At 41.6% G+C, this 21,472-nt stretch overlaps 1 protein-coding gene across 3 annotated transcripts in view; it reads left to right on the top strand.

The window, feature by feature from the left end:
• KCNQ3 (potassium voltage-gated channel subfamily Q member 3) overlaps positions 1-21,472 on the top strand; it is a 200,309-nt gene that overhangs the window by 154,247 nt on the left and 24,590 nt on the right. For 2 of the 3 annotated variants that reach the window (XM_051778440.1, XM_051778439.1), the window contains exons 2-9: positions 8,711-8,801; positions 10,567-10,693; positions 12,396-12,568; positions 14,908-15,063; positions 16,458-16,568; positions 17,464-17,559; positions 18,938-19,032; positions 20,234-20,260. In XM_051778440.1, coding sequence (XP_051634400.1) covers positions 8,711-8,801; positions 10,567-10,693; positions 12,396-12,568; positions 14,908-15,063; positions 16,458-16,568; positions 17,464-17,559; positions 18,938-19,032; positions 20,234-20,260 — 876 coding nt within the window. The remainder of the gene's footprint in view (positions 1-8,710; positions 8,802-10,566; positions 10,694-12,395; positions 12,569-14,907; positions 15,064-16,457; positions 16,569-17,463; positions 17,560-18,937; positions 19,033-20,233; positions 20,261-21,472) is intronic. The other variant, XM_051778442.1, reaches the window with a different exon arrangement.

Below are 21,472 nucleotides of genomic sequence, written 5' to 3'. Positions count from 1 at the left end.
TTAATATTGTCAATTCCCTACCTAGAAACTCTGTATTAGAGACTACAGAGGCTATTTCTGGACAGTGCTGCCTTCACATTAGAAATTCACTTTCAGCTATATCACCTTTGGAGGACCTAAAATATTTGATGTGAGTGGTTGTGAAAAAAGGGAATTTGGTCAAGTCCTAGAAAGAGTGGGTGGGTGGGCTCTTTGACTGGGTTTTTTTCTGGTTGGTTGGTTTTTTTCTGTCTCCTACAGTCTTTTGATTTTCATTGATTTAAAATGGGAAGGTAGAAAATGTCAATGACAGTGTTTTCAGTCACGGCAAAAGGCACAACCGACATTTCAGAAGTTTCTCCCATTTGCATTTTTTGGAGCTTTCTAAAAATTTACTCAGAGTATATAACTCATTCCTCTCCTCCTTTCTAAAGAAATGTGAAGGGTTTGTGGGAAGATCAGTGTATGTCTGTGTGAAAGATTCAAATTCTTGTGTAGCCCTGAGATTTTGTCATGTTCGAAGTAGACTCCTTGATCTTTTTTCTCTCTGGACACAGCAGTGTTCATGATATTTAAAAAGGTACCTTCGTGGAAATTCTTCTCCAGATGTTTAGGCATTCGTATGGATGATTACCACACTTATCTTAGGCTCTTTATATAATGTAAATTCACTTCTTTACAGGGGTTGCTGAAGGCTGAGCTCAATTACAGGCTGACTGCTCAATTACAGGCTGACTTTCAAATGCCCTACACTTTTATTTTGCAAAAATTAGAAGAAACCAATGTATGAATCTTAAACTTTACCTTCAAATGGCTTCACACAAGTTTGTTGATGTTCTTTGGAGAATGTCCTGTCAGAAGCATTTCTGAAACTCCTTTGATTTGTGGGTTCTGCAGCTGGGGCTGCTGGGTGATGCAGCTGGGCTCTGTGCTCTCCCTGCTTTGCTGTGCTGCATGGCTTTCCGTGTTTCCTTGTCTATGTGTCTCAACTCAATTAGCAGCACACTGCCAGCCAGAGATAATCCCATGGATAAGCATACTGGTCATGGCAGATAAAAGCCCCAAACAATGGTTCAGTCCAATGCCCTTCACTTAATATAAAAATAGAATTTAAACCCCCTAACGAAGTAACTCAGAATATTTAGTTGCAATGGTCAGAAGCTTTTCTGTCTTTATTCAAGCTGCAGTAGGATAGAAGACAACTCCTTAGGAGCTAATTGTCATTGCCTCTCCTTTGCTCCTGCCATCTATCCCCCAGTCAGTCACCCATGTGATGAGATGTCTAGGTCTCTCCTAGTAACTTACATATGCCAGGCCTTTTGGAGCACTTTTAACACTTGTCTCAAGAGGGATATAGGATCTTGGTGGATGACTCTTGTCTTCCAAGCTGAGTAAAACCAGGAAGGGAAATGTAGTGTTCTGGGTTGTTTTGCAGTCTCATGCCAGCAAACCTGGGAAATGTGTCAGGCCATTCTCCTGAAATGTCCCCTGGAGCAGAAAATCCAGTTTGATGGTGTCTGTGCTATCTGACATTGCTGACCCAAAATACTTTGTACCAGCATGCCAGACTCCCTAAGAAAGCTGGCAATGGTGGTCAACAGGCACCAAAGAAAATGGTTTTTAGGATGGACCTGAGGAAAAAGCAACAAGACAAAGCAGCTTTAACGTGAGTCTTGGCTTATACACAGAGGAAAGGAAAGAGGAACCATCTGATATAAAAGCTGTTCTTCTGCACCCTGGGTGCCCTGCTGTGAAGCACAGCTTTCCTCTCCCAGATCTTGATTTTAAAAGCTTTCCAGACTTAAGGAAAGGGCAGTGAAGCTGATTCAGAGGTATTCCTGCCAATGGGAACACGAGATCATCAAAAACCTGGCATGAGTGAAGGTTTGGGCTTTTCTTGCTCAGCTTCCTACCATGCAAGGGACAATGTCTGTCACTTCTGTCACCAATGGACTAGTGTCATTCTGGGCTACCACCTCATCACCTGTCAGATGAGCTTGTATGACAGTGAGACTAGGGTACTTTTGGTGAACTTTCTTCTTAGAGTTTTCTTCTGCATCTTGTGGAGGACCTTGCTCTGCCTCTGCCACTGCAGCAGAGCAGGAGTGTAATTCATCTTACTGAGTGTGGCATTTCTACCCTGTCCTTGCTGTATGATGGCATAGAAACAGGGAGTCCTGCATGGAACCATATCTACTCAGTGGAATCTGTGAATCCAGAGAAAGAGGAACCTTTGAACATCCCTACCTGTAGGACTTGCTGCTTTTTCCCTTCTCCAGGACCTCCACTAAGTGTCTTGATGCTTTTCCCTGCACACCCTGCACTTTTGTAGCCTCACAAAGTGTTTGGATTTTTCCACATCACCTTATCTCAGTACTGATCTCTGTCCTATTGCTTGGAAGAGCAGAGATTCAAGAATCTGAATATTAAACAGTGAATATTCCCAAGTCTGTGGAAATCAGGCATGCATTCCCTTCTCTCTGAAGAGCTGTTCTCAAATATTTGGTAATGACATTTTTTTTTTTTAGTGTTAAAAATCCCAGCTCAAGCCTCTCATTAGCAACCATAAAACGATCAGTGCAAGATACTGCAGATGTTCTGTGAAAAATGAAGTTTGGATGAAGAGAAAAAGATGGTGGGTAGGAATATAGAGCAACTGAAAAAACTGTGAGAAAAGAGGCATTTTTAATCCTTATGGGTAAAAGCCAATAGTTGAAGAAAATAAGATTGTTCCAATATGAAATTTGGGAAAGTGTGTGGGAATCATGGTTTAGAACCATATTGCTTTGAGTACCCTAAACCAAAAATTTAGCAAAACATTGCCAGATTTTTCTTATATATCACAATCTTAGAGAATTCCATTAGCATTTACCAGGTGGCAGAACATAATGAAACCAGAGCACAAGCTTTAAGGGAAGATATGAAAGTTTGAAATGAAGCAAAGCAGAAAAATCTAAGATCCATATGAACATTTGGAGGCAGAAGAAATCCCAATGGCTTGCAAGAAATGGTATTGAAGAAGTGAGAGCAAGCAGAAGTCTGCACTGTCACACTGCAGGGGATTTCTTACTTATAACTGTTCAAGAGGCTTTCCTGCCCAGACCTTGGATTATTATTTTATAACCAGGATCCTTGACCACATGTAGATGTGATACCTGAATTTACAGCAAGGGAATTCAGAAAAACCTGGTCATGTAAGAAGTGGGCTGCTGTGGCCAGAAGGCAAATTCTTTTAGTAGTTGAAATACATGAACATTATTAAAAGGTGGTGCTTGTAATTATATCCAAACCAGGGCTGAACATAAGAAGTGGCATTCATCTAACTTACACAGGAAACATCCCCATAGGAACTGGTCACCAGAGTCTGTCCCTACATTTACAGAGGAGAAATGGTCTCTGTAGATACTTCTGACAAGCTTGAGCTCTCTACTTTGAGGCAGCAGGAGTTGAACACTAGAAGCACACATTACTGTCAGCTAAGTCTTGTTGAGATTTAAGATTTTGTCACACAGCCCAAAAATTTGCCAAAATGATGCCACATGCAAATATTTGGCCTGCCTATGATGTATGTAGTCCTCATAACAACTTCAAAAGCACTGCTATGGTTTGGAATAGATTACAGGCAAATTACAATGTGATCTGCCCCTACAATTTTGAAGAAAGGGATGGTGAAAAGAAAACATGATAAGCACCTGTATATAAAAAATACAAAGGTTTTCAGCTACATTCTGTTGGCTTCAAATGAAAGCTGATAGAGAAGAAAATCTCAAAAAATGGGAAATATTAAAATCAGTAAAAATTTACCAAACAAAACAGTCTGTGAAGCTCATCCAAGAAACATTAGATCCATGATCATGCATAGTCATAAATTACTTCTTCTCTTCTGGAAAATTATATATTGGTTTTGGAATGCTGTTTTTAATACACCAAAACATCATAATTAGAGAACATGAGTATTAAATACATGATTTTTAAAACTAAGAATATTTGCTAGAAAAACATATTAGTGTGACAGTGACAAAAGAGCACTGCCATTTGGTGATCTGCAACTTATGCATACAACAAAGTAATCAGATTTTAGGCATAATGCTGCAAACAGGGACAATGCAATATGTTGTGAAAAATTATGTAAAATAAAAGCAAGGATAATTTTAAAAAGCTGAAGAACCACATTCAGGTACTTATTTGGTATATGTGATTTACAGTCTTGAAGTCTGGACTGCCACCTGCTGAAACACTGTTTAACAGTAAGCTTCGGCTTAATAGGACTCAATTTTCATTTCAAACTTTGATTTTTACCCTATTTCTTTCTTCTAACCCTTGGTGCCTATGTCCCATGAATCCCACAGTATGGGCAGAAGCAGTAAGGGGAAGATGTACCTTGTTATCATCTTTGCTGAGCAAGGGAGACTATGAAGAAAAGATGACATCTGTGTAACATCTTCCAGAGAAAGAGGACACAAGACTTGCAGGCTTCACAAACACCAAGATCCAAAACATTAGAGGCTGGGCTGCATAGCATCAATGCAAAATAAAATTCACAGAGTGCTCTGAACCGCAGTTGCAATTGCAAACACTCAGGAAGGATTTCTGAGATGTGAGTTGATTAACTTGTGGGTGTTTGCAGTTGGTGTTTATCCTTTGGAAATGGTGCAGCAGGAGAACAGCTGACCCTTCCAAGATGGATTGCAGCTCTGTATACAAACACAGGCTTTTCATCCCTTCACACCCCGGATTACTGCAGGAAGGGGCAGGAGCCTGGCTCTGTGGTCTGTGTGGTTTTGGGGACTGCAAATTCAGCAATTGCTTCTCTGAGGTGCATTCATGCACTTCCTGCAACAAGGGTTTCAGACTACACTCCCTGCTCAGATTTGACCTTAAAATTATTCATTGTCAATTGTGATCTCCTATCACTCTCTCACCCGGTTTTTACTGAGCTTTTGTCCTGCATGATCTGTTGTTTTCATGGGTGGGCTCTCACTTGGTGCACTGGATCTTGCAGCATGAGCTGTGCCACAGGTAGCAATCAAACAAACAGCACCCCTTGTCCATTAATATCAACACTTAGGATTTTTAGCGAGCAAGAAAAAGCTCTTTCACCGCCGTGAGACTCCTTTTCTTGTATATCAAATACATGGGTGCGATCACCTGAACATCACCTGCCCTGAGCCTGTTTCACGGGGAAGGAAAACAAGAGCGAGCTTATCCCCTTGCTCTATGGAGCACCGGTACCCTCTAGTGGTAAAACCGCCGGCATTTTTAGGCAAAAGATGACGATTTCACTACTAACATCTTCTGTCTTCCTCTTGGGCAAAAATCTGTACATCTTTAATTGACAGTGGCGTTCTGTTGGATGATATGGGAAATTCACGCCTTTAGTTTAAGTAGCTAATGATGTAATGCAATGATGTAATTTCCTTGGACTGTTTTCAGTGTGTTTCATGTTTCATTAAATCATTTAAATGATGCTGTGAGCTGATGGGTGACTGAATTTTCACATGATATAAAGAAATGTCTGTAATGGAAAGTACCAAGAGGCAGCTGCTCAAGGCTTTAAGTGAAGTGTTAGTGATGGTACCACTGTAATGACTGTAATGTGGCAGATCAAGACTTTATAGATAATCAAAGGAATTGTTGTCTTGGTTGAGGTTTCACTAGTTTGCTCATGGAGTTGCAGAATAGCTGGATTAGGAGTCTTGACAAGCCAGAGAGCCACTGGTTTCATAACTTCAAAGTGGGGACAACAACGTATGGTGTGACAAATCAAGCTTGAGGACATAACAGGAGCATCACAGAATTGCTAAGTGAAGGCCAAATATCTTGAGCAGTGGGAGTGTGGTTATAGGTAGATGAAAAAAGACACATTCTGGACCCCACAGCTGTTTTCTACCAACTACATAACTCATGCTCCGGAGCGTGTCTGGTGAGTGGAAAAAGGCAAAACTTGTCAAAGAAATTAAAAATTATTTAGCATGAGAAAACACATTTATTTCTGTTCTAAACTTGCTCAGAATGGCTGATCTGAAATTTTCCTGGCATAAGAAACTTTAGTCTGAACAGCTAATTTTAGGAAAGCCACAGCAAAGTAATCCTTCAGGGTTTGCTGTGAAGTGTTTCACTGTTGTCTTTTCCTTGCATGGAGGTTGCTAGTGGATGGAAATTCCCCCCCAAAAGGCAGCAGGACTTATCTGGAGCTCAACTCTGTCATTTACTCCACCTGCAAAGAAGTTGCAAATTCTCAGAACACAGTTCTCTAGCCCTAGGTTTTTTCATACATGAAGGAAATGAAAACCTGAGGCAGGTTAGAGGACACGTGTCTCTGAGCTGAGCCCTCGCACGCTGCCTCCACACTGCAGGCTGTGCTCTGCTCATTTCACCCAGTGAAACAAAGTGGAGTTTTACTCAGCAAGAAATGAAATCACACTACAGGTATCAGATTGAAATTCAAAATAGGTAGTACAGACTAAACACAGCTTGATTCCTTACAAGTTTTTTCCCCTGGATGATTTCAGTACCTTATGCCTATCATTTCTTTGATGTACCCTAGCTATGAAAGCAGGGGATCCAGAGCTTTTATGGAGACATACTTCCAATTTATTTACTAAACTCAAAGTATTTCTATGGCCACCTGCCCCTCTGTTCCTGTGGATCAGATTTTGGAAGCACATTAAAATGCCCATGATCTGGGTACACAAAGTACCAGAATATGAGCTTTGCCCACTCTGCTTCACAGTAATCACTTATGAGACTCCCTTGATTTTTTTTTTACCTCTTTGTATATAAAGGATTTTGAATAGCTTGACCCTGGGAATAGCAGATCAACAAGGCTGAATTGGCTTTACCAGCAGTGGGAGTTAAATTTTCAGTCAAATCTCTGCATTCTGGAGCCTCACAGACAGACTGATTTATCATGCATTGTGTTTACTGGAGAGCAGAAATTTACCCTCTCCTATTCTCTTTCAAACCTTTTCGTCTTTTCATCTGCATAGAAATGAGTGCAAAAAGAAAAAGAAAAAAAAAACAAAAGAAATGCAGTGCAGTTTTCAAGGGAGGGTTTGTCCTGGTGCTGCATTGTAAAGAAGCGTTTACTGTTTCCCAGGTCTCAGGAAGTGCCAAGTAGATTCATTCCACTGTAACTGCAGTGCCATTCTGGGAAGCACACAGCACGTCAGCTTGGAACAGACATCCTGAGCAATATACTCCTCTGCCATATCATACAATTCATTCAAAAAATGCAGTATCACCCATTTTGTTCTCGAAGAATGCAAATGAGTTAATTAATGCATGTCTGTTCCAGGAATATTCTGATTTAGGATCTTGCCATCACTGCCAGTTTCCCCTGCTCCATCCTGGCTGAGAATCCTTGATCTTCATGAAAGCCCATGTGGTGGGGGGAAACAGTTTTCCCCCTGAAGCTATAAAATGGTAAATTCCCAGGGGGTGGTGACCCTTAAAGTTTGAGCCAATGAGCACTTTTGCAAAATATAAACATATCACAAGAGGACCGGAAGAGAAAGTAGTTGTAGTAGTTGTAGAAGAAGTAGCCATGTTGTAGAGCCACGAGGAGAAGGGGCAGGAGCCCCGTTGGGGGCTTGGCCCCCCCAGCCCCTGGCTGGGGGGGCTACAGGGACTTGGAACAGTGTAAGACTGGGCTAAGTGTCTGTAGCTGAAAGCTGAAGAAGTTTTCTCCACTGTGAGTGGGCAGACGGAGCGGTGGCAGAGCAGCAGTGGACGGAGAAATGGTGGCAGAGAGACAACAGATAAGAACTGAAGAAGCAGTAAACGAACATGCAGCTGAGCAGGAAGACACAGAGTTGTCTGAGAGAGAAAGCCAGCAGCAGAGAGAGAGCAGGACTAAACTCCACGGATAGAGACAGAGTTTTGGGGTAAGAACTGAACCAAAAGACCCCAAACCCCTCTGAGACCCCTCCTAGAGAGAGGAGGAGGAGGGACTCTTACTTGAGAAGAGTTCTGGAGTGCTGCAGCACGAGAGAGAAGAGCTGAAAAGCTCCGAGAAGGAATGTGGAGGGGGTGACCTTGCCCCAGCCCCCCCCCCCCCGCTGCCTTGAAACAGAGCACGGAGCTCTGCAAAGGGGGCTTGAATCCCCTGAAGATACAAACCGTCACAAAGACCTCTGTACTTCATTGATATCACTGTGGTGAAGTGACCCTTGTCCGGGTGAACACAGCCTACGGAAGAGAAGACCCTCACTTGGAGATGATGGGCCGAGGGGCTTGGATACCCCCTCATGTGTGCTGGCAGAGATCCAGCTACAGCTGCTGCATGGAACAAAAGAGATAGCCTGCTGCCCTAGAGACAATGCTGCTCTGAGAGTGGAAAGGATCTTTTCCTTCTTCCCTCCTGGACTTTTATTTGGAGGGGAGAAGAGATTTGATCCATTGTAAATACTTTTATGTCATGGTAGAGATAGTTAAGATTGTATATAATGTATTGTAGTATTTATTTTGTACAGTCATTGTAATATATAATCCCTTCCCCCCATTTTGAGTCTTGTGTGGTGTCTGGAAAACCCATCTCACACTGGGTTGAAATGCGGGAGGGGGGCTAGAACTAGGGATTTGGATTTTGGGGCTCTCAAACCATGACAGCCCTCCTCTCTGCTCACAAATAGGAAGGGGTCATCCCCTGATGGATTTTATAGGCAATATCTCCAATTCAAATACAGAGAGGGGTAACAATGCTGTGTTTTTTTCTTTTATTTCATTCCAGGTTTCTGATTGTCTTGGGGTGTTTGATTTTAGCTGTCCTGACAACTTTCAAGGAGTATGAAACTGTTTCTGGAGACTGGCTTCTCTTGCTGGTAAGTAGACTGTGGCTGGTGCTTCACTCCAGTAACGCCCTTGAATTGAAATCAGCCCCATCAGCAGGGATGGAAACTTACTCCCAGCTCTGCATGTCATAAGGTTTCTGCCATTGGTCCTGGAGCAGTGACTATACACTTACCTGCTGAAGAGTTCCCAGTCCATCGTCAACAACAACTGATTAATAAGAAAGTGAGGTTCCTGAGTAAAAAGAAAATGAGAGGAAAAATACCAGCCTGAGGCTTTTGAGCATTTGCCTGACAGTCCTTCCATCAAATTATCAGTAAATTTCCTATTAACCATGCCAGGCCTAAGCACATTTGAAAACTATTTTTTGGGCGGATCTTTCAAATATTTTGATTCTCTCTGTAGTAGTCTACTAATCCCAGTATTTCTTTCAAGGGAGGTCATCAGAATCAGACTCATGCTTGTGCCCAACAACAGCATAACTGAAATTGTTGCAGGCAGTGCCTCTGAGACAAAATGTATTTGCAGCAAATACATTCCTTTCTCTGTGTATTCCAGAACTCTGGTTCTATGAATGTTGAAGTTCATGCTCAAGACTTTATTTTGTAGGCCTCCCATTTGGCAGAAGAGTTAAAAAATAGAGAACACCCCCCCACACTAAGTATAAACATGTCATACTCAAAGTTTTATGAAAATGACCTTAACAGTGAACTTCCTTTTCTCCCATAGCTGTCATGAAATAGAGAGCACGACATCTCGCTTAACCAGTCCTTGTCTAAAGTATCCCCAGCAAAATTAATTTCGGGGTCTCAATTTGTCTTTCCCCTTGTACCCCCAGAGGCACGTATATCTGAGCAACAGCAAAATGCCAGAAGGAATGAAAAGTGAATTCCCCTTGCATGTTCCTTCTCAAAAAGTGCCTATATGAAAACACCCTCATCCCTTAGGGAATGTGAAACTTGCTTTTGGTCTCTGTTACCCTGCTTATAGCCCATCTTTCACCTTTGAAAAAGCCTGAGGTTATTTTTCTTCCTCCTGTGCTTGTTTGTATGTGGCTCTCAGCGTTTTTCAGAAGCATCCAGGAGCTGTGGGTTTGAGCATGAGGAAATGTGCCCCCTTCCTCCTTGCCAGCTCTTCACAGAGAGGAAGAGTAACCACGTGCCCAGGCTGCCCTTGGCCCATCTCTGCTGAGCACCTCAGAGAAGCCCTCTCCTCCCCATTCCCTCCCCATACTTAGAAAGGTTATTGAGCAAGGTGGAAAATCCCATTTTTTTGTCCACCAAAAATTTAGGGGAACAATACATGCCTTAAATTTGTCCTATATATGTCTTTATCATTGCCTTAAATTTATGACCCTATGAATATACTGTGTCCTGTCCTGTCTCTATAGATATGGCTGCATGAATGAGCTGCTGGTGGGTAATCCTGGGTTATGGGTATAGAGTGCACTGAGGACTTTGCAGTCACCACTCACATATATCTCCCCCTTTTGTGTGGAATGAGGTCTTTCTGTGAAGTAATTGCCCTTACATTAAGGCAGGGTGAGCACTTCACATTTACCCAACAGCAGGGGCAAATTCCTCCTGCAGGCTATTTAGAAGGCTGGAAAGGCATTTCCCACTTTGCCTTGCCTCTTTCATCAACCTGTATTCTTCCTCCACTTCTTTTCCTCTCTCTCTCGCACATATCCTAACACTTGTGCATCATTTCCTTCAGCTATTTCCTTCGGGACCTTCTGTCCAGAATTACTGCAAAACTTGTTATAAGACTAACAATGTAGTTTGTGTCTTGATACAGGAAACTTTTGCCATTTTCATCTTTGGAGCAGAGTTTGCCTTAAGAATCTGGGCTGCTGGCTGTTGCTGTCGCTACAAAGGATGGAGGGGGAGACTCAAATTTGCCAGGAAGCCTTTGTGCATGCTGGGTAGGCACAAGCTCTCTACTACTATTTTCTCTGTTATTGTCCTTTTTCTTCTAAGCCATTTTGGGGAATGTCGAAGAACTGGTGAATGGCAGTGCAAAGAGCACTGAAATCAGGTCTGCCCTTTATGCTAGGACCTGTGTCCTGCTTGGAGTAGTTTTTTGAAGTAGCCAGCAATAATTAATTTGAGAGACACTTGGGTATCTAGTCAGTGAGAAAAAAAATGAATCGTTCTACTCTTCAAACACATTGTCCTTGTCCTGAGTCCCACTGCATTTTTCTTAAACTCATCCCCAAAAAGACTCTCTCTGCCTTCAGTTTCAAATGACTTCAGATCCCAACCCCATCCCATCTTCCTCAGCCCTCATTCGTGTTTGTGTTGTGTTTTACCATTGTATTGTCAGTCTGCATTTGCAAACAAGTATCTTTGTGATCTTCCAAGTCTTTCAGGCTTGGAAGGCACTGCCTATTACTATCCATAAAACTACTCATTATTCATGTTTGAATCCCCTCCTGCAACTCCTCATCATAACCACAGACCAACCAGCCAGTATTTAGGGGCTCACTCCCAAGCACCTGTCTTGCACGTCCCCATTCATTCATTTGTACAGCACACAGCACTCTGGGGAGCTGTGGTGCCACATGAATACACACCTCTCTTCCCTCGCCCTCCTTTTGTTCACCTCTTGGGTCTAAATTGTAGACAAAATTGTAACAAATTTTGTTTGTGCATCTATGCTATCCTCAATTTGGTAGTGCTCCTTTATGTTCTACTGTTGTATAGATACATCTTATACTTCTAATAGGTTTGTGAAGTCAGCAGAGTGTGGTGTGAGCAAATGGGATTGACCCTGTCTCATGCTTTCTTGGTAAAATTGCCATCTCACTTCTGAGAATGGATCTTCATTGATATCTGGGTAAAGAACAGAAAATATTTTGGACTTATTAATATCATCTCTCATTTATCACTGCTGCAAATTTGTTTTGAGAATGATTGGAAGTGAATAAATCTGAAATTCCCTCTTTTTGGCTGGAAATAGAATACAAAGACAATTTATATTATTATAAATTTTATGTTATTCTAAATTATATATTATTATTTATACATGCCCAGAGCATGTTTGAAGCTGTTTGGTACCACTTTCTTCTTGTATGTGTATAGGACCAAAAAGCAAGAGGGAAACAAGGAAAAGAGAAAAAAACAAGAAGTGATGTGATTTTGCATTTCAAACCTCTTCAGTTGATCAGCAGACTGGTCCTGTGAGCACTTAACAAAAAAAATATTGCACTGGCTTGGAGATTTTAATGGGAAAACTCAGCCAAAAGAATCAAATACTAGATGTACCATCAAAACTGAATTTCTCGTCTGCTGACCTGTTCACTGTGGTGTTCCTGTGGTGCAGATGAATAAAAGTCTATTTTTCTGTCAGCCTTAGGACGCTGTTTCTGTGCATCCCTAAGCAGGCTCAGACAGAGTCTCAAGTCCAGTGCATCAATCTGCAAACAGATGGCGAGGCTCTCCGGTAGGTTTTGTTTGTGATGCTGCCTGTGTGGCAGGTGCAGATATCTGTTTAATTGGAAAGAGCAGGCATTTCCAGGCAGCTTCAAAATTTGCCATGGGAAATTTTCAGCACAACAGGATGGGATTAAGAAGCAGGTGATAGGGCCACTCTCGTTGGCAGGCTTTGTTCTTTTCACCTTGCAGATATCTTTGTGCTGATTGCTTCAGTGCCAGTGGTTGCTGTTGGGAACCAGGGCAATGTTCTGGCCACGTCTCTCAGAAGCCTCCGCTTCCTTCAGATCCTACGGATGCTCCGAATGGACAGGCGGGGCGGCACCTGGAAACTTTTAGGATCAGCTATTTGTGCACATAGCAAAGTAAGTGAGGAGCTTGCAGGGCTCAGGTGGGGCTTGGGGAGAAAGATTGAGGGAAAAGAGAAGGGATACACAGGTACAGCAATGCCTTGGGATTATGTTTAGTAGTTCCAAAAATAGTTTTGTTCTTTAAGTTTTATTCCCTCTTCCTTTCTCTGAACCATTTCTGACCCTTGTTTTACCCTTCTCCACTCAATAGTGGTGCTGGGAAGGGAGAGTATGTTCATTCCCACACATTACAACAGGAATTTTGCCTTTACACTGAATGAGGGGACAACCCTTTAATGGTGAAAGATGCTGAAATTTTTGACAGAAATGCCTGCGAAGCTGCAACGTGTTTGTAGTGGCTTCTCAGACTTGTCTGATCAACAGATGGAGCAGGACTCCAAAGGGATGGCAAGAGGCTGATTAGCAGAAATGTGGTTTCAGAGCGAGCTACTGGTAAAATTTTTCTGTGTAAGCATGGGTCAGACAATACAGAAATGCACACAGTGTGAACTGAGACAGGGAAAATTTCTAAAATCATCTTTCTTTGGTCTAACTTGATGCTGTAGTCAGACACACCCTGTCTCGCACCAGACAGATACTTGTGTTCTTGCATTTTCACAAAACATTATTACAAGTTAAAAACTATCTGCATAATAATCCTCTAGATAAGATTTCTCATCTGCAAAGGGTGTAAAAAAATTACATAGACTCTGTGCTACGTACTGCTATTTCTTATCCATGAGTGACATTCCTGACATTTTAGAGGGGTTTGAAAATTAAAATGCCAGCTGGTACAGCATAATTAGACTTTGCTTCTGCATGGTGGCTGATGGGGATACCCACCCTGCTTCATTGCTTACCAGCTTCTGTTTCTTCCCTGTATAAACTTGCTACAAGGCAGGTGGCACATAAACAGAGTCAAAAATGTTTCCTGGTAAACAGATCATGGAAGAAGTTTGTAGCAAAGACATTGTTTAGGAATTGTTTAAGGCTTCATTTTGTGGAATTTCATTCACATGCTGCTTGTTTGGTTGCCCACCACCACCCCTTGGATCTCAGCTGGCTCAGAGAGATAAGAAGGGGTTTAAGAACTTTGCTTTATTGGAGACAATGAAGAAACAATTTTGCTAACAGTTTTCTTCTATGATTGCACACCAGAAATTAGCTGAGAAAGTTCACTTATCTCAAGATTCAATTTTGAAGTTCTCAGCTTGAATGCTTTATTTTTTTTTCTTCCAATACAGTTCTCATCAAATTAAGTGGAATATTGATTTTTTTTACCCACTTTTGAAGAACTTCACCAGTTTTTTTTCTTCTTTGTTTCAGACATTGTTGGGATTTTAACTTGGGTAGCTTCATCTCCCACCTCAGTAGGATTAGACACATACTCCACTTCAGTCACTCTCCCTAAAAGAGGGAGGCTCAGGTTTTGTTTTCACACAGATGCTTTTCAAGGTCTGTTCTTATTGCATGAATTCATGTTGAAAACATCATTCATTCATGATGGAATCCACTTTGATATGGCTAAAGAGAAGGAACTGCATCCTGCTGTCGTGGAGTATCTGTCGATAGGTTTCGGTCCGTGAAGAAAAGAACACACACACACACACACACACACACACACACCCCACACACACAAACGAACAGAGTGATGAGACAAGGGGTGTCAGTCTGCTCAGTGTAGCAGGCAGCCTTTATTGAGCTCGCTCGCCTCTACTTTCTCACACACATAATATAAACATATTCTTGCAAAAACACTTAGGAATGTAACACCTGCACACAGTCAAACAGCTTTGTCCTTGTACTCCTTAAAACTCAAGGCTGTGTCCATGGGAACATCCAATTAGCCTTACTGTTCTCATGGGAAACGGCCTAACACTATCCAATATTTCAAACTCCTCAAGCTTCAGGGGTTTCGTGGAGCTGCCACTTCCACCCACATCCTGCAGCTGTGGCTCTCTGGAGGGAGGGAGAGGGCAGAGCTGTGATTTGCTGGCTAAGACTGACCAAGCCCAGGGGCAGAAGGGATGTGAAGAGCCAAGGTCAGGGACAGAGGCCTGCAGCAGCTGTGTCACGGGTGCAGCTACGTCCTTAGCCCAGCTTTATACGGAACTACAACTGCAGATTGCTCCGAGCTGTTCCCCAGGAAGATGCCATGTAAGGGATAATTCTTGTAAATCTCTGCATTATTTCCCACTGAGTGCTGAGCTGGGCTGGGCAGGGTCTGTGACCAAGCCAGCAGTGACAGCTCTGCTGATACCCTGTGTGCTTCTCTCTCCTCCTGATGTTTACTCTGCTACTGTGGGTATTGAGGATGTTTTCAGCCCCTTCATGTCCATCTGTTTCTTTTGCAGGAGCTCATCACTGCTTGGTACATCGGGTTCTTGACGCTCATCTTGTCCTCGTTTCTTGTTTATCTGGTTGAAAAAGATGTTCCTGAAAAAGATGCTAATGGAGTGGAGATGAAAGAAGAGTTTGAAACCTATGCAGATGCACTGTGGTGGGGGCTGGTAAGTGACTCCAAAAATACCTTATCCCCTTCTTAAAAACTTCATACCCAAGAAGAGATAAGATGTTGATGTTAGAGACTATAGTGCAAGGGCTGCTATAGTTGGGTAAAAGGCATGTTACCTGTGTAAAATTACCAAAGTAGGGGTGACCTTACAACCAAATAACAGAACTTACATCCCTGTTGATTTTCAGGTTGATTTTGAGTCAGACAAAGGCTCTTAGGTGCTTAAACCTCCTTCAGAAATCAGTCTGTGCTCCTGGCTTCTGGGAACCCTCTCTTTTAGAGGAGTATCTCTTCAGGTACAACTGCACTATGCCTGTGGAAGACCTGGCTCTCATGAAAGCAGTGTCCTGTCTGCGGGAGCTGCATCCCTCAGAAAATGGCAGAATCAGAGCTGCCAATGGATGGTTCTGTTGGACAAGCAAAGAGCACCACAAGTTTGGGCAGTTGAGGCAGACATTCATGGAAGTTTGGTTCTTAAGGAGCCAGTGATTGAAGATGTCTCTGGATTCAGATGCAGGAAGTAGAAAAATATTTCTGGAAAGGTTAACTCAACAATTCTCATGTCTTACATGTATTCCACAAAAATCAGGTAGTAGGATGCTGAACAAGAGGGACCTTTGATACATCTGTTCTTTTCTCTTCTGATGAAGTGAGGACTATTGGTTTACATCACTAACTTATTTGATCACAAGATATTCCTGTCATTCCAGCATTCATGTTGCTTTGCTACTGATAGTCAGAGAAGCCTATGTTATGCTGTAACTAAAATTCAGCAGCTTATTTTTTATTTAATGTAGTTCACTCATAAATGGCAAGATATTTCCCCACACCTCCCCAACCTCCCCATCATTAGTCAAAAGGTACTGTTGCATAGAACACCTGGATGTTTTCATATCCTTTCATATCCAGGACATTTAGACAGAGTCTCACTGGTGAGAAAAGGTACACAACTGGAAATTAACAACTGAGAAGGAAAGGAGTAAGTTTTCACAAAGTCGTCTTTGTTTTTAAAAGACCAGGAGCTCACACAGAGCTCGTCCTGACTAATTGTTAAAGGCCTGTAAGTTGTTAACTGGCAAGTCCCATTCCTAACTGTGCACTGATGGTGGGCGGGAAATTCACTGTACAGGCAATGTCCCATGAAGTTCCCTGGCAGCAAATGCATCCTAGAGAGGCAGCTGCTTCAGGACTAAATGCATTCTCTGTGCAATGCCTTGGGACTGTGACACCATTAAAGAAAATTGGTTGGCCCATCATCAAGATCCTATTCAAGGAGCTGTGCATGAGCACCCACAGAGCAAAGTGAGTTATGAAGGTTTTGTGGTGACATTTAAAGCAGAGCTGTTGGCTTTTTTTTCTCATGGGGAGTCCTGTTCATTCTGCCCACAGATCACCCTGGCTACGATTGGGTACGGCGACAAGACCCCCAAAACATGGGAGGGACGGCTGATTGCAGCTACCTTCTCTCTCATTGGAGTGTCTTTCTTTGCTCTTCCTGCAGTAAGTACCTTCCCCCTCCTTTCTTAGACACAGCCCAGTGCTGTGGACTTGCAAAAAAAACCATAAAGCGAACTTTCTGTAGAACCAAATCCCCTTTTAAGAATTAATTCAGAGACTTGAGGGTGTCTATATCAGTAAACTAAACCTGTTTCTTCCCAACTTTGCATAGAGCTTATTGGGAGTAATATACCACCCCCAGTACTCGTCAAATCATGGGTGGGCATTGTCTGACAGGGCTGGCTGGCACACAAACAGAATTAATCCAGCAAGTGAACAGTCTGGGAAATCACAAGATAGTTCATGAGACTGTACCCTGGCACATGTTAGTTTACTGGTATTGACATAGGCCCCACAAGACATATTTTTGAAGGATTTACAGCCTATTGTTTTGATAATTAGAATTGGGCCCATCTTACCCAGCCTTGTATTTCCCTTGCCAGCAAAGTCCTCAGGTGAGAATGAGACAAGATCTGAGTGAGATGGGCTGAATAGCAGCAGAAAGTGTCCCAAGCCCAGATTTTAGGATACTTTTCCTTTACATCGGGACCTGGAAAGAATTTCACAGAGGATGGCAAGTCCTGCACACCCAAATCCAGAGTATGGTTTAGCAGAGCTCTTGTATCACACAAACACAGTTTCACTCTGCCCTGAGCGTGAAGTAATACACCACATGGACACCTCCAGCTTGGAAAGGCAGTAGACATTGAAGAAGCCTGTCAAGGACCTTAAAATGGTCTGTGGTCCTTGAGAAGACCATGAACATCTCCTGTCTTATGAGTGGAGCAGCGGAAAAGACATGCTGTCTCAATCTCCCCCCACAGACCTGTTTCTTCTCATCATTAATCCATTTTTTTCTAAGAATTCTCTAAAATCTTGTATCACTCTCTGTTTTCAGGGCATTTTGGGCTCAGGGCTGGCACTGAAGGTCCAGGAGCAACATCGTCAAAAACATTTTGAGAAAAGAAGAAAGCCAGCAGCTGAACTCATTCAGGTTTGCAGCCACTTACGCTTTCCTTGAGAAAGTGTTGTGTATGAAGACTGCTCAATCATGTTAAAAAGGGCCACCACTTCTCCCCTGCCCAAATTCTCATTTCCCATTCCGGGATGTGGGAAGCTGTGTTTGTTAGTTTTTTCACACCGAGCTAGATAATCCAGAGGTCCTTGCAGTTTTTGAGGAATTGTTCAACTTCCAGAATATCTTTCAGAAAAACGTCTTTAAAGAAAGGGTCTCATCTGCTAGGTTCTGGAAACCAACTAACTTCTGCATCAGTGCCACAAAATCACAGAAAACAAGCTGTTGAAAACATATTCTTTCCAAAATACAGGTTTTGTTAGTTCCCTTGAGAGAGTGCTTTTATGTGCAAACAAAATTACGTTGGTATTGACGTGAAAACAGCAATAGAAGTAACACAATAGACAGCGACTTTCAATCAAGGCAAATAAATAGAATGTATGGTTTTAAAAAACTAAAACACACTCTGGATCTTCTGTTATGTCACTGAATGATCTGAGAATTCATTGGGAAGAGAGTCCTTAGCTCACTTGGATTTCAGTTACAGCCTTTATTATTAATTCAGAAAATTAAGCTTCAAATCACTAGTCTTGGTGCTGAGAAGTTTGACAGGACTTACTCTTACTAGATATGGAGCGCATCCTGATGGCAGTGAAGGAAATAGAAACATTTTTACAGAGGGATAGAGAAAGTTTCTGTGATATCAGATGAAAGTGTTGGTGCTCAGGACTGCCCAGGATCAAACCAGTCCTCAGGATAAACAGACTGAGTGGCATATTACACTGTTCTCATTAAAAACACTCTTTAGCAAACAGAAGGATCTGCAGTCATGAGTTGTGAATGGAATTCATCTTTTAAATCAAAGCATCTTCCCTTAGCAGGTAGTTTGCTTAGCTACAGTGGGTTTTAGGTATGTGCTTAAAGAATTTTCTTTGGAGAATTTTGATTGGAGCTAAATGTTGAAATAGAAAATCGCTCAGCAAAATTTCCTCTGATGATACATTAGGTAATAAACTATCTTAAGCACTTCCAGAATTACTGCACAAGTCCAGCAGCACTTGAAGCTCTTTAAGCTCTTTCTCTCTCAGAAAGGAGAATAAAACCAGTTTAGTCTAATGTAATTTCATGTTGATATTGGTGGTTCTCTCCATGTTCTGTCTCCTTTACAGCCCTCCTAGATCATAATCCAGTGTCAGTAGTTGTACCATATAGTGCTACTCATTTGGTATGGCTGATTAGTAATTAAATTCTAGATAGTCACTCAGGTGCATTGTTGTGTTCTTTGAAAGTCTGGCTGCAATCAGCCTGGGGAATAGCTTTACTTGACACTAATTATTTCCTCTCCCCTGTAATTCAGGCTGCTTGGAGATACTATGCTACTAACCCCAACAGGATTGATTTAGTTGCTACCTGGAGGTTTTATGAATCAATTGTATCATTTCCATTTTTCAGGTAAGTGCATTGTCCGCCTCTACGTCATCATTTCTGTGAAGTATCAGTCAGGACAGGAAACACAGACTTTACACATATCAATGAGACTTTTGTAGGTAACAAATATTTCCCAGAAAACTGTTCTGACGAAAAGGAAACTCTTCTGAGGTTGTGGTTTTATTTCATTCACCACTTCTGAGTTTATTGGAAAGCATTCCACACATAAAGACATTCAGATATAATGGATGCTCATGTGTTTATGGCCATGAGTCTGTCTGATTCTCGTTTTTCTTACCTGTCAAACAGGCACCTTTCTCACACTCAGGTCTTAAATTTTAAAATGTTGTTTAAAAACCTATATGGCCCTGTGAAAGCTGAGATTTTAGCAATAGACTATCAGTTGCTAATAATAGAAATTACTTATCCAAGTTAATGTTTTAAGCTTTCATTCTAGACTTGCTGTTGGGCCACATTCTGAAAAAAAAGTGCCCTTAAACAGAGCTCTCCACATGTAAGTTGTGTCTACTGCACTAATACTGCAGCTCCAGCTGTTGCTCAAAACTGACCTAAAAAGTTTCAGGCTCCTGCCTTCACAAAGTGCAAATTGCAAATACTAACTCTTTGTTTTATTTGCAATATATTTCTTTAGGATCAATTTCATATACTTCAAAGAGGAAATCTCTAAAAATAAACCCACCATAAGTGTTTAATTAAGGTTCAGTACATGTCTTTCCTTTTCTTTAACCTTTCTCACTATCTGTCTATTCTCACCTTTTCCATTATGGAGTAATTTCTAGAGGGTTTCTGGACCTCAGGCTTTTTTTAGAGGAGAATTCTCAGACTCCTGAAGAGTCCAGACTAATTACTGTGACTTCAAGCTTGTTCACTGTATGTAGGTTCCTCTGATTTGAACATAACCTGAAATTTAATAGGTGTTTTGCAAATAAGGCTCTGGGAGAGAGGGCAAAAGAGATCACCTCTCACCAAAGACTGGATTGCCAATCTAAGCAGCACAGATTGGTTTCAGGAATCTATATCACTTTCTTTGCTTTATGGCTAGTTGAAAATATCGCTTTTATTCTGCTGTCAGTTATGGTCACAGAACAAAAGATGTATAATCTATTAGCAGTAGATTAGTAATTTATATTTAAAAAATTGCTGAATTTATTATATGACTCCTTTTTCCTTGCTTTCTTGTAATGCTTCCTCTCTTCTATAAAAGGAAAGAGCAATTGGATGGTACTGCCAGGTATGTAGGTGCCATTATTTTATATATATGTTTTAATACAGTTATTGGAGGATGCAAGTTAAATAGTTCTTTGTGGATTCATGAGCTGTTAACCAAAACATGCTACTAACACCACAGGTAGCCATAAAAAATTATTAACCAATCCATTTTCTAACTGCTTGCTTTTTTCCAAATATAACAACACAGCTAAAATGCTAACTGTACAAAGGCAGTGTTGCTTGCTGATTGTCTGTAAACAGCTTTATTGTTTGTTATGATTAATCATGGTCTAGATTTCTTCTGATCCGTGCCATAGAGCCAGAGTTTAGGATCCAGGCTGGTCTGGGGGGAATTTAAAGTTCTGCTTCATGCTGTTGTTTCATAGTCTTGCATAGAGCAATGTTATGGTGTAAGGGATGAAGTCTCTGTTGATTTACCATGTGCAAAGATTTCTTAACAATATATATGGATGTCTCAGATGGAACAGCAGGATAGTCAATCTCTCTGGCAGTACTGTAAAAGCTACATTAAATTTGAGGCTTTGGTCCCACCCCTGCTGAAAAAAATGAGAAAGCTCCCCATTACCCTGGGGAATTTACAAGCAATGAAAATGAAGGAGTCATCAATCCTAATACTGGTCAGTCACTGAAGACTGCAGCAGAGCAGTCATTGTCAGTCAACCTGCAAGGTCTCAAATGGAAATGATATATTTATAATCCTCTTCAGCTAAGTAGAAGAGTCAAAGGCACATACAGTAATTCTGAGGCAAAATTTTAAGCTAGACTGCTATCAATGGATCATCCATAATGAAATTCAATAGCAATTAAAAGAAAAACAGCTCCACAGACTCCTGCTGAAGCTAGGTCTGTTTGTATCCCTATTTACAGTGTAGAGAAAAGGAACAAGAATTGTAGCAATATTTGAAAAATGTTAGTCAGAGGTCAGGCTTGAGTTCCAGTCCCTGGCCTGATGAAAAATTATCTTTTATTTGTTTGTTTTTCATGCAACACACAACAGCTTCAATAAAGGAAGTTGGAGAAAAAATATTAACACTTGCTGTTCTCTGAATTTTTGGGGTTCAGACCTCCTTTAACAGAAAGGGAAAACCTATACCAAGTTTTCTTACAATATAGGCAAGTGTTGTAGTGACAAATTATTGGGAAAGGTTGTCTTCCCCCTCTTGCCACCATAATCATGAGCTAACCTGCTCCTCCTCAAAGACTGCCTGGATGG

This window comes from Manacus candei, unplaced genomic scaffold (genome assembly GCF_025592945.1).
Source record: "Manacus candei isolate 608988 ecotype Guabito, Panama unplaced genomic scaffold, ASM2559294v1 h1tg000013l, whole genome shotgun sequence".
NCBI lineage: Eukaryota > Metazoa > Chordata > Aves > Passeriformes > Pipridae > Manacus > Manacus candei.
This window is presented reverse-complemented; position numbering and strand designations above follow the sequence as displayed.